The following is a 12,503-nucleotide window of genomic DNA, read 5'->3' as shown; positions in this document are numbered from 1 at the left end:
CACTTCCCAGAACGGAAGGCTGTGTAGCTTTCTGTGTGGATAGAACTGTTTCTGCAAAATTTGTAAGAAATTGCAATAATATGTTAAAGATTTTTTTTTCCCTCCTCACCTCTCAGGCTTCTGTTCTTACAACATACATGGTTACAGTTTGCACCGACCGGATTGCAACATTTTGTGAACAGTTTCCTCGGAGTCTATCTGGATAATGTGGTTGTCTATTCATACAGTTCGGATTTCTACATGCCTCTTTGGTGTGGTGCCTCTTTGATATGAGTTCAAATGTTTCCTTGCTATGGCTGTATATCACCAGTGCTTTTGTAAGAATTTCTCAGATGTTTTTCTGCCCTTTACATCTTGTCTGTGATTTTAAGTACCATCCTTGTTCTTGCCACATATGAATTTCAATCACCAATTGGCTTTAGGTACCATTGAAAAGGAAGCATGTGCTTTACTCTTAGCACTCTAGCACTTTGAAGTTTATTAGCTTCCGTAGATCTTGGTACACAAAGACCACAACCTCTTAGTGTCTCTGCAACAGATGGTGAACTCTACTCTGCATCTGATCTTTAATAGTATGGGCTTTTAATCTCTAAAACATCTATAATAAAGGTAATGTAGTAGCTGATGCTCTCTCTATGTCATAGAATTAAGCAATGCGCATGAGTGGTTATACTGAATATATGCATGGGTGAACATCATAAAGCCAAATACCTTGGTTTAAAAGAAAAAATAGGGAGCTTATTTAACATGTACATTGCAGAAATGTTTAAAAGGAACCCGAATTGTGGAAGTGAAGCTTACAAAAAAAAAAACACACACACACAAAATATGTACTGAATAAACAACCTAAGGCCATTTAAGTCATTGTATTGCAATTCCAAGGACTTCCTGCTGCCACTAAGTGTTTTTAAATGAGCTCCAACCGCTGTTCTGAATGAGAAATAATGAGCGTGCATACAGAAATTAGAAATGCACACCTGAGCTCCTGTACTTCATGAATCCTCTGTCAGATTTCATCACAATAGTCTTTTTTTTTCTGAATATATTTGTAAACATATTATTTACGTGTCATGTATCAGGCCCTAGTTTCACCACATCTGTGCTTGACTGTCATTCACTATCGTTATACAGTAAATACAGTATTTTGGCGTTTTCCTCACTTATTTCAGTTATTACCTGCCACTAGAATGGTTCTTATTTTTATACACAGCCACCTTACGGGCCTAAATAAGCATCATATCTCTTCAGCTTCTATACCGTGCTTTGTATAGTGTATATGAATTTTACTTCTACTTTTTACAGCTCTTATGGCATTCTTCTCTCCTATGCCCAAGGCTCCTGCCCACTCTGTTCTTAGCTCCCTATCTATTTAGCGAGGGCATACACGCAGGCCGTATTGACCGACCTTTCTGACCTGTTTTCCTTTCTTGAATTTGCTAGAAACATGGACAATAGACGTGGTCATTATATATACTATTTTAAGCTACTTCTCGTTATATGGTTAACTTTTGCCATATCTGATAAATTAAGGTAAACAGATTAAGGTAAGTGAGATTAATACGTGTAAATCAAAATTAGTAAAGATTAAAATTAAAATGAACTCCGGATTATGGATTAAAATCTTAGCTTAACTGAGTAAATTTAAGGATTAAACATTAACTTTTGATTTAATGATTAAAGTAGATTAGAATTAGATTCATGAAAATGAGTACATTTTTTCAGAAAAATTTCAACAGTGTTTACTGTGCCATCTTCACACACTTCTCTGAAACCAGCATGTCTCTGAGGGAATAAAGCTAGATTCAACCTGATAAATGTTACTGTTCTTACCAGTAACAACGTCCTTTAAAGCCACACGCTAGACACATATCTCACCTCAACACTTTCTAGTGCTGCTGCATCTTATCGATCTTAACACTCCAGTCAAGCACAGGTAGACTTAAAAATCAAGTCAAGGTTCAAATCTAGTTTTGGAACATACATGGGTTACAGTATAAGGTATATAATTTTTTGTATGTATGTATGAATGTATATTCAGCTAATCATCCAATGCGTCAAATAGTGAATGCGTACATTTTTCTGGTACTTTGTATTACCAGAAAAATGTATGTATTTACTATTTGAATTCCAAAGGGGAATTATAGGATAATTTTTCTTTATCCTATATATAAGTCCATCTTTATACCTGTGTAGACACTCTTATCTTCCTGTGAAGTTATACAACCATAAATATTGTTTTTCTAAGTCCAGTATAAGATCACTATTTTTAGATAGAACATTGTTCATTTATATAGACATCACTGTCATACTGTCAGAAACCACACTTGGCATGACAATACTTGGACCTGAACATGGCTTATGTGAGGATTTGGATGTGTATTCAATGGTTGGCCTCCAGCTCTGCCTGCAGGCACTGGAGTGAATCAATGTGAAAGATGTTTTAAGCTCACATATCATTGCTTTGGTTGTGGGGGGGGGGATGACAATAATATTTATTATTAATTCAGTCCTTGAATCCCAAACACTGTGTGCAAACACTTGGTTTTAAACTGTACAATTTCTGCAGACTTTTAAGGTAATTACTTGTCACAGACATTCCCAATAAAGCCTTATCTGGCTCCTATAACAGATTGTGTTGTACTATGTGTTCTCCATGTCAGATTATATCATAAAGATGCCCTAATAATAGAATTTTTAACAATTAAAGAGAACGATTGTTCTGCTTTCTCATAAGTCAGCCTGGTCACATTAACAAAAAAAATCAAAGTGAGATACTGGAGTTTTGCCACTGCTGTATTTGTCATGTAAGCTTTGTCCTCTTCCTACTGGTGGCTTTTAAGATTTCAGATTCTTTCAAAGCTTTGTTTTTGGTTGCCATGGCTGCAAGTGAACACATCACGTTACGTATTGGACAATTCTTTTGCAATACAACTAAAAACATAAGATTCATTTGATTGTCTATAGTGCATGACTCACCTGAAGCAGTTAACACAAGGTCTTTTATGAAATAAGGAAATACTTCAAAGCTTCAGATGTTTAAAATACATTTTTCAGTAAAATAAACTGTAAAGCTAGCCATTTCGAGCATGGTTCACAGACAGCCTCAAGAGGTGGTTGAATGGGGGTGAACATACAGGTGAAAACATCTTTACCCATTTATTGTAAACATTCTTTCACTTGTGGAGGCAATAAATGATTCAATTCAATTCATGAACAAAACATATCTGAAGGTGTCTCTTTTCAAAAACTAACGTGCTGGAAAATGGGCAATTGTTGATTATTTTTGGAGATTTAGCTTATACCATGCTGAGATTAAAAAAAAAAAATTCCATCATTTTGCAGAAATAATCTTCAATGGCCAAGGAGCACGGATACATTTATGGGTGATTTAGATTAAATTGAAGATGATCATTCCATTTTGTTGAGAAAAGTGTAGATACCATTATTTATCTGACAGGAATCGTCTCTTTTATAATAGGGCTTCTTATTGATTCAGTTGACAGCAAATGCTAAATATGATGAAAAACTATAAAGCAACTCCGCAGCCAAGAATACCAAAATTACCAAAACAGAGGGCATTTGATTTGTAGCTGCTACTACTATTTATTAGATTGCCTAACTACTGTACTTGGACTGTCAGGGGCAGGAGAACCCATCATTATTTTCACTGCTATTACATTTGTTATGTTTGGAGCATAACATTTGTTATGTTTGGAGTATTGTGTGTGTGTGTGTGTATCTGCATATGTGTATATACATACATAACATTATGACCCCCTTTTGCTGCTAAAACTCCCTGTTGAGGCATGGACTCCACTACATCCCTGAAGGTGTGCTGTGGTATCTGGCACCAAGCTGTTAGCAGCAGATCATTTAAGTCCTCTATGTTGCAAGGTGGGGCCTCCATGGATCAAACTTGTTTGTCCAGCACATCCCATGAAAGAGTGTGCATGGTCTGCAACAATGCTTAGGTAGGTGGTACGTGTCAAAATAACATCCACATGAATGGCAGGACCGAAAGTTTTCCTGCACAACATTGCCCAAAGCATGACACTGCATCTGCCAGCTTGCTGTCTTCCCATAGTGCATCCTGGTACCATGTGTTTCCCAGGTAAGAGATGCACACGCACATGGCCATCCACGTGATGTAAAAGAAAACGTGATTAATCAGGTCAGGCCACCTTCTTCCATTGCTCTGTGGTCCAGTTCTGATGCTTACGTGCCAATTACATGTTTTCGGTGGTGCACAGGGGTCAGCATGAACTGGTCTGCGACTATGCACCTTTCTATCCAAACCAGCATTAACTTCTTCAGCAATGTGAGCAACAGTAGCTTGTCTGTTGGATCGGACCATACAGGGCAGCCTTCACTCCCCACGTGCATCAATGAGCCTTGGCCGCCCATGACCCTGTTGCCAGTTCACCTCTGTTCCTTCCTTGTACCATTTTTGATACTAATCACTGCAGCTCGGGAACACCCCACAATAGCTATATATATATATATATATATATATATATATATATATATATATAAATATATATTTTGATGGACAATCCATGAGCATTTTTAAAGACTTTTTGGACTAGTAATGAAGGACTTGAGACTTTTTAAAATCTCTTTATAAAATTTGATGATGCTCCTAGTGAAGTGTTCTTCCATCATGTGTGGTTAGTCCAACAAAGCTATTGTAGTATAACCTATTTTAGGTCCCTCTTGTGATGCCAGCTGTGACCCACTAAGCATGGACTCCAAACAACCTCTGAAGCTGTGCTGTGGTATCTGGCACCAAGACATTAAAAGCAAATCCTTTAAAGTAACATTCACCTGAATGCCAGGACCCAAGGTTTTCCAGCAGAACATTGCCAAGAGCATTACACTGCTTCTACCAGATTATCTTCTTCCCATAGTGCATCCTGGTGCCATTTCTTCCCCACACACATACCTGGCCATCCACATGATAAAATCAATGTGATTCATCAGACCAGGCCACCTTTTTCTATTGCTCCATGGTCCATTTTTTCCAGTGCCAATTTCTGCAGCAAAAAAATTGACAATCCATAAGCATTTTCTGACTTTTTAAAATCTCTTTATATAATTTGATGATGCTCCTAGCAAAGTGCTATTCTGTCTATAAGAGCTTCTATGACTTCTATTCTATTGCTTCTATTGATCTGTGGTCCAGTTATGATGCTCACAGCCCTATTATAGGTACTGTCAGTGGTGGACATTTACATTTATGGCATTTGGCAGATGCCCTTATCCAGAGTGACTTGGGCATGGACACTCTGGCTGCTTTGTGGCTAAGCAGCTCCATTCACATGTTCTGACACCTTTCTATCATAGCTAGCATGAACTTTTTCATCAGTTTGCAATATAGTAGCTCTTGTGTGGAGTTTGTACCAGACAGTTTAACCTTCATTCCTTATGTGCATCAATGAGCTTGGGTGACCATAACCTTGTCTCCAGTTCACTGGTTGTCCATTCTTGGACCACTTTAGGTAGGTACTGAACTACTGCATACTGGGGATCTCCGACAAAGCCTGCCATTTTAGGCATGCTTTTTACCCAGTCATCTAGTGTCAAAGTCACTCAGGTCCTTATGCTTGCCTATTTTTCTTGCTTTTAACAAATCAAGTTTGAGAACTGACTGTTCACTTGCTGCCTAATATACTCCACCCCTTGACAGGTCCAATTGTAAAAGGTAATCAATATTATTCACCTCCCAAACCAGTGGATTTAATGTTGTGGCTATATATATATTGGGTTTTCAAATGTCCTGTCAGTGCAGCTTCTTTTTCTGTAGTGTCTGATGGGTGACAATTAAAAGTATACAGGGCCACAGTGTCCTTTATTAGGTAAAAAGGTATGTCTCAGACAGGAAAACTGGAAATGTTTAATCAAAAACCATGGTCATGGTCTGAAAACTTCTCAGACAGCTCATATAGAAGCTTTCTTGACAGAATATGCATGTTTTATTTCCGCTGTCAAGGGTACATCTGGAGAGTGGACACTAATTATTTGTAGTCCTACTTTCTCAGACTCAGATAAAGGTCACTGGCTCTAAACAAACATATCCTATTTTTAACAGAAAGCCAAACAACCCAGAACGAGTACTAAAGGGCACTCATTTCCTCCAAATGTCTTTGGATTGGAACAGAAGTTGTAAATGGCAGCTTTCCTTCAGGCTTCATGTAACTCACCACATAGCTTTCTCCCATCTTTATTTTGCACCGTGCAAGCTGGTTAATCTTCAGTTCTACAAAAAAATGTATATAAAATTTAGTCTTGGCTGGAAAATAGGTATCATTAGTTTAAAATTACCTCAAGTGACAGGCAGCATGTGCAAGTTTGGGTCACGTTGACTGTAACTGTACATGACACAAGACAGTGTAATCACCCCAACCTTATATTGCATATAGATATAAATCTACATGTTTCTGCAAGGGACATGTCGTGAGTGAAGGATATTATTTGCTAATGACCGGCAGGATATTTTCCAAATTTGGGACATTTTTCTAAGCAAAGTTCTCCACCATATTTGATACTGTAAATGAACTGGTATACCTTCCATACCATGAAAATTGTATGGTTATGAGTTTATGATATATATATTATGATATATTGTGATTGTTTTGATTACATCAGGGAAGCATGGGTTTTGTTACAGCTTCAGTGTCCTCATTTCATTCCTGTGGTCAGATTACTGTCTTGTGATGTTTCCATGTGGGTTGTCTACCCCCCAAAAAAAATCTCCAAGTTGATTGGCTATGCTAAATTACCCCTAGGTGTGTCTGTGTGTGTAAATGTCTGTGTGCATGGTGACCTGTAATGAACTGGCATCTGTTATACCCATGTTGTATTTCTACCTTATTCTCAGTATTACCAGTATCCACACTAGCTTATACTGTGACACTGTCCAGTATAAAGCAGTTACTTAAGATAAATAAACAAATGAGTGACCCAATGACCATACTTGGCTAAGACGCAAGTGGTGTATTTACTGGTGCATTAACACACAGGTCACATAATTTAGAGGTCAGGTTCTGTTTTTAACATTTTTAACAAATCAATGACTAAATAAAATAATAGCTGTATAACATTTATAGACGTAGAAAACACATTGATATATATATATATATATATATATATATATAGATATATATATATATATATATATATATATATATATATATATATATATATATATATATAAAGAAGAAGAAGCCTTTCAACCTCAGCATAGGTGCATGTTCTGTTTCAATAGACCTGTAGAAATGTGGAAATTTTTATCCAAAAGTTATTATTCTAGGCACTGTAGTGCACTCAGCAAATGAAAACTGTAAGGCTAGGAGTTATTAATGAAGAGGTCTTGAACCATTTCTGATGTTTTGGATTTAGAATTCAGAGGAAATACTTAAAAGCACTAGATCTGCAGATATTTGCCTGGCCCAGAGTTCTGTTTGCACTGAAACATTTGTTGAACTCTAAGCTTTGGCTTTGGGTTAATTCTTAACAATCTGCGTGTACCTTCTGTGCCTGGCAGTACACTAGCAGTTCAAGGACTGAATTTTCCTTATACACTGCCTGAGCAAAATGATTAGAATAACAATGACTAAAGAACTAATTCTTATTTTCATTTTTGCCATTGTTGTTCCAAGTAGGAAAGCAGACCAAGGTATGGAAATGAATGTTTTCTTTTAATTACCTTTTAGTGACATATAAAATGAATCGATGTAGTGACTTTGACAGTATGTTCAGCTACACTGTAAGATTTATTTTTGCTGTAAATTAAATGAAAACATTGAGAACAGTGTTTGCACAGGAAAGTTTAAGGTCAAACCATTCCTGGACACAAAATAGAAACATGAAAAGCTGCAAAAAAAAAAAAATATTGGGTTACTGTGGTAATGCTGTATTAATTCAGACAAGCAATTATTTATGTGTCTTCTCACACTCTAAAATCCATTTATCCTTGTCACATGCACAGGCGTTAGATTATTCCAATGAAAAATTATTAAGTCTCTTTCTTCTCATGTCATGTTGTCCATTTATACTGAATTACATGCAAAAAAAACACGCACCACTGGTAGGTCTTATTAACACAAATAATTATTGCTTGGTTTTATTTCTTAAAGCCACTGACAAATCATGTTTGGCCACAATACAGGCACAAAATCAGATTAAACCCTGGAGAGAAGTTAAAATGAATTTGCTAGACCTAGAAACTTTTACAACTTGAAATGGCTTTGGAAAACAAAAAATCAATCTCACGTCTCTACAGTATGATATCGTACTACTGATGAAGCAGGATGAAAAAAGAAAACTGTAGTATATTTACAGCCGATCTGTAAAAGATACAGCATGTAGTGAAATAGTAAATTCTTGTTAGAATGACCTGTAAATTTACATTTAAGGGGTTACACTGTATAACAATAAGGATAGGTTATATTCCAGTTCTTACAGCCCATTTTCAGTGACTTACTAGTGAAGGAACAATTGTTTGAAAGAAATAACTGTTATGAGAAATGGGTTCAGAAATCATTCCAATCCCTTTACTTTTTTGCACACTATTGTATAACAGCCTGGTATTGTATACACAATGAAAAGTAAGAATTGCCAAGTACTCTCACAGCTGGTATTATAATCCAGTGTACAGAAATATTTGACAATGAAATTTATCTTAAAATGAGAAAAGAGCTTACAAGAGTGAAAAAGCATGGGTTCGCACGCATAATGGTTTTTCTCTCTTTTATCTAATCTTCACAGGAATTCAATATGCAAAAGAAAAGGTGTGTGAAGAGCTCAGAGTCATTGGATCAAAAAACTTCAGAACAATGTATGTAAATATCAATTATCATATGTAACTTTAGACTATTATCCCTAGAAATATGTCTTAAAGTGACTTTTAAATCGAATGTTTTTGCATGTGCAATGTCTCTTCGTATAATAAACTTCACATAAATCCTGGGACAGATCTTATCATGCTCGCATAGGTGGTTTGAAGGTGCAGGAGATAAGTTCAAGTCCTATTGATTGCAACTTTTTTATTGATTGAGCCCACGCTTACAAAACATTTAGAGGAATTCTTTTGGGAGTCATATGGAATGATATAAATGCTAAGCACAATGTATCCCTAAACTTACACATTCTTACATTTTAGTCTTGTACAACTTTTTATGCAAATTGTTTAAAAATGTACAATTATGCATACACATGGTCCCTTGGCCTATGAGACACATAGAGTCTACTCAGAGGAAAATATTAACCTCAACATTTTTAAAGGGTGATCATCTTGATCTATCTATCTATCTATCTATCTATCTATCTATCTATCTATCTATCTATCTATCTATCTATCTATCTATCTATCTATCTATCTATCTATCTATCTATCTATCTATCTATCTATCTATCTATCTACAGCTGCCCAACTCACTGCAGAATTAAATGCACACCTTGACTCTCTCCTCCAGAACTGCAAAACAGTTCATCAGGAGCTCCTCAGGATCGATATTTATGGTCAGGCTGCTATAGGTCACTTGTGCAAATGCCATATGTCAGTTTCAGTGGTGCCAGCAGAGGAAATCTTGTGCTGTGGACAATGCGAAACATGTTTTCTGATGAGTCCACCCCAAATCTGGGACAGTTACAATATGAATCCCCAAAGAAGCTTACCACACAGACAGCTGAGTGGCCAGACTGAAGCACAGGGGTGGATGTGTGATGGTTTGGACTGCGATATCATAGCATTCCCTAGACCCACGGCTTGTACTTGCAAATGGCAAAATGCAAAATCAGATCATCTTTGAATAAAACATTACTGTTAGATGGCTCATGCTGAAAAGTTTGTTCACCCAAACCTGTATCAGAAACAAACTTTCCTCAAAACGGTAATTTAATATCCTGAAGGAGAGTAAGATTAAGCCTAATGTCGAAACCACACAGAGGAAAAGTGATATTGATCGCTCGCTTCTACCTGATGGAAGCAATCTGATCATTTTCTTTTCACTGCAGATAAAGGAGCACTGTAGGAAGCTTAATATGACTTGGCACAGAGGGACAGAATTGGATTTGTTGAGCCAAAGAGTTGTTGCTGATGCAGTTTTTAAGTATGTTTGTAAGACGCAATCAGTAATAAGACTAAAAGGAAAAGGGACTTGGAAATAAATAGGGCAGTTTCTTTTTCGCCGCAATTTGCTGAAGGCAAATCTTAATTTAAAATATGTCTCAGAGAGGCAACTTCCTTCCACTGAAATGCTATAAGAAAGAGAAAAGTTCAAAGCCTGAGAATTACTAAATCTACTGGGATGAGAGAACTAATAGAAACAAAGTAAAACTAAGAAGCAGGAAAAACATAGGGATTCAATTACAAAAAAATGGAACATTTTCAGAAGCTGTGAGTATTATAATAGTAATTATTTACATCATGATAGACAGAATGAGAAACAGTGAAGAGTCTTAGCACAAGTAGGGTAATCAGGAGGAATGAACAATGAAAGACACTGAGAGGCAAGATATAAAGAAGGCAAAGGAACAGGAAGGGAGAACACAGTAACTTGAATTGAATTAGAAACCCAAAACAACATAAAGAGAAGACCTGCTGTGTAAATATCAATCAGACTAATAAAGTATCAGTTACATTTCATTATGCTTAATTGAAAAAGTATCTTTACTAGTTTATTTGCTGCTGTTTCCCAGTACTTAATGACTCTGAAATGAAATTACACATGATAATGAAAAGACAGATGGTTCCATAAGAAAGATCATTACTGAAATGAAATGAACGAATAATAAATAACAACGATAATAATACCTCAGCAAGCCTTGGCAACGTCTGGCCCTTTCCCGCTTTACATGTGCATGTTTCGTTGGCACTTAAATTATTGATTCAAAACGTGCCATGAGTTTGATGCATTTTCAGTTTCTTAAAGTATTTGTCATGTTTCAGAGTGACGGCTGTATACAGTCAGAAATTTCCAAATGGAACCTTTGAGGAAGTGAACTGTGTGGCTGATGAAATGGGTAAACTAGCAGAACGCTGCTGCCAAGATGATGCAAGTCTGGACTGTTATGACAAAGGGGTAAGGCAACAGTTATTTTGATGTGTAGTAACTATCTGGGTTTTTTTTTCTTCTTTAAAACCCAATCATTCCGGTGAAGTCACTGATTTCCATTTGAAAGCTTGGAGAAGAGACGTATTGACAGGAATACAACCTCAAGCTGCTTTCATCAGCTTTGCATTCCATGGCATACAGTTCATAAATGACTCTGCTGCCATCATTTCCATGCATTTATTCTAACAGCTACTTTGAGATAAACTGTTCATGTGCTTTCAATACAACATGCACAAACGGCACCGGTGCAATCCAACCGTAATCTAATCTCAGCTGGCAGTGTGAAGGGTGAAACTTTCATACTCTCAACATGAGATGTCAGATGTTGAGGCCTAATTTTGAAAGCACCCATTTCACACTTAATTACACCAATTAATATGCCACTGTGGATCGTAATTGTTCATTGTTAGCAAGACAATCACTTCTAGGATGCAGTTCTGTGTGTGTCTGTGTTTTGAATTGTGCTGTGTATAAACACTATGATAAATGCTACCACCCGAACGTTTCAGCATTGGTCATGTCTGTCAAATATTCCACATCTCCTTTGATTTTTTTTTTTACATGTCCCAGAGGACATAATGTTAAGATCAAAGTGACATAAAAATGGCCTAATAGCGTCTTAACATGCTGGAAATATAACGTGGTTATGGATGAACATACCTTATCAGCAATGTCTGGAACAGAGAATTCATGTGGTTTGGTAGTGGTAGCGGTCTGTCTTTTCTATTAACCAAAAAAAGTTAAAAAAACTGAATTTCAGCCATTACATCATTTCTCTGCAAAATCATGGTGTTGAACTGTGATGTATAAATCATACAACTATGTGTTCTAATGGATTTAATATTAATTAACTCTTGTATGTGTAAGATTAGGAAGAAGTGGCTTTAGTTGAGTTTAATGGACATGGTATTTGCTTGGAATAAACATGTAATTCATTCCATAAGAGTCCACAGATTCCCTTTCAGAGCAGTTTGTTTTGGTTCCCTTGTCAGTCTTTTCTCAACCCCTAATGTTGTCATTGGTTTCTTTCCCAAATGTCTGTTCTGAAACCATGACGACAGTAAGAACCCTTTCTCTTTCTTTGACCTGTTATTAAGTCTATCGTGCATGACATTAAGGCACAGTGCTTTAACCTGTTGCCTGTTTTTAACATTGTATACAGATAAACTCACTCCAGGTTTATACAACCTCATTCCACCATGCATTTCAGTTCAGTGAAAGTTGCATGCTTCACTTTTTTTTTACCGCCCTTCTCTCAAACCCTGCTCTGATACAACTCTATATTTTGTTGCTGTCACTGGGGGATTCTGTTTTGCCAGGGAAGATATGAGATACACTGTTCAACTCTTCCATAATAGCTACAGGGGTTAAGCAATTCCCTGAAGAATC

At 36.6% G+C, this 12,503-nt stretch overlaps 1 protein-coding gene across 1 annotated transcript in view; it reads left to right on the top strand.

The window, feature by feature from the left end:
* The first annotated feature begins 7,498 nt into the window (after positions 1-7,498).
* gc (GC vitamin D binding protein) overlaps positions 7,499-12,503 on the top strand; it is a 44,701-nt gene continuing 39,696 nt past the window's right edge. The window contains exons 1-3 of the mRNA XM_058374325.1: positions 7,499-7,675; positions 8,767-8,836; positions 10,949-11,081. Of these exons, the coding sequence (XP_058230308.1) occupies positions 7,594-7,675; positions 8,767-8,836; positions 10,949-11,081 (285 nt within the window). The 5' untranslated portion in view covers positions 7,499-7,593. The remainder of the gene's footprint in view (positions 7,676-8,766; positions 8,837-10,948; positions 11,082-12,503) is intronic.

The sequence above is a fragment of the Hemibagrus wyckioides genome, linkage group LG22 (genome assembly GCF_019097595.1).
Source record: "Hemibagrus wyckioides isolate EC202008001 linkage group LG22, SWU_Hwy_1.0, whole genome shotgun sequence".
Lineage (NCBI taxonomy): Eukaryota > Metazoa > Chordata > Actinopteri > Siluriformes > Bagridae > Hemibagrus > Hemibagrus wyckioides.
This window is presented reverse-complemented; position numbering and strand designations above follow the sequence as displayed.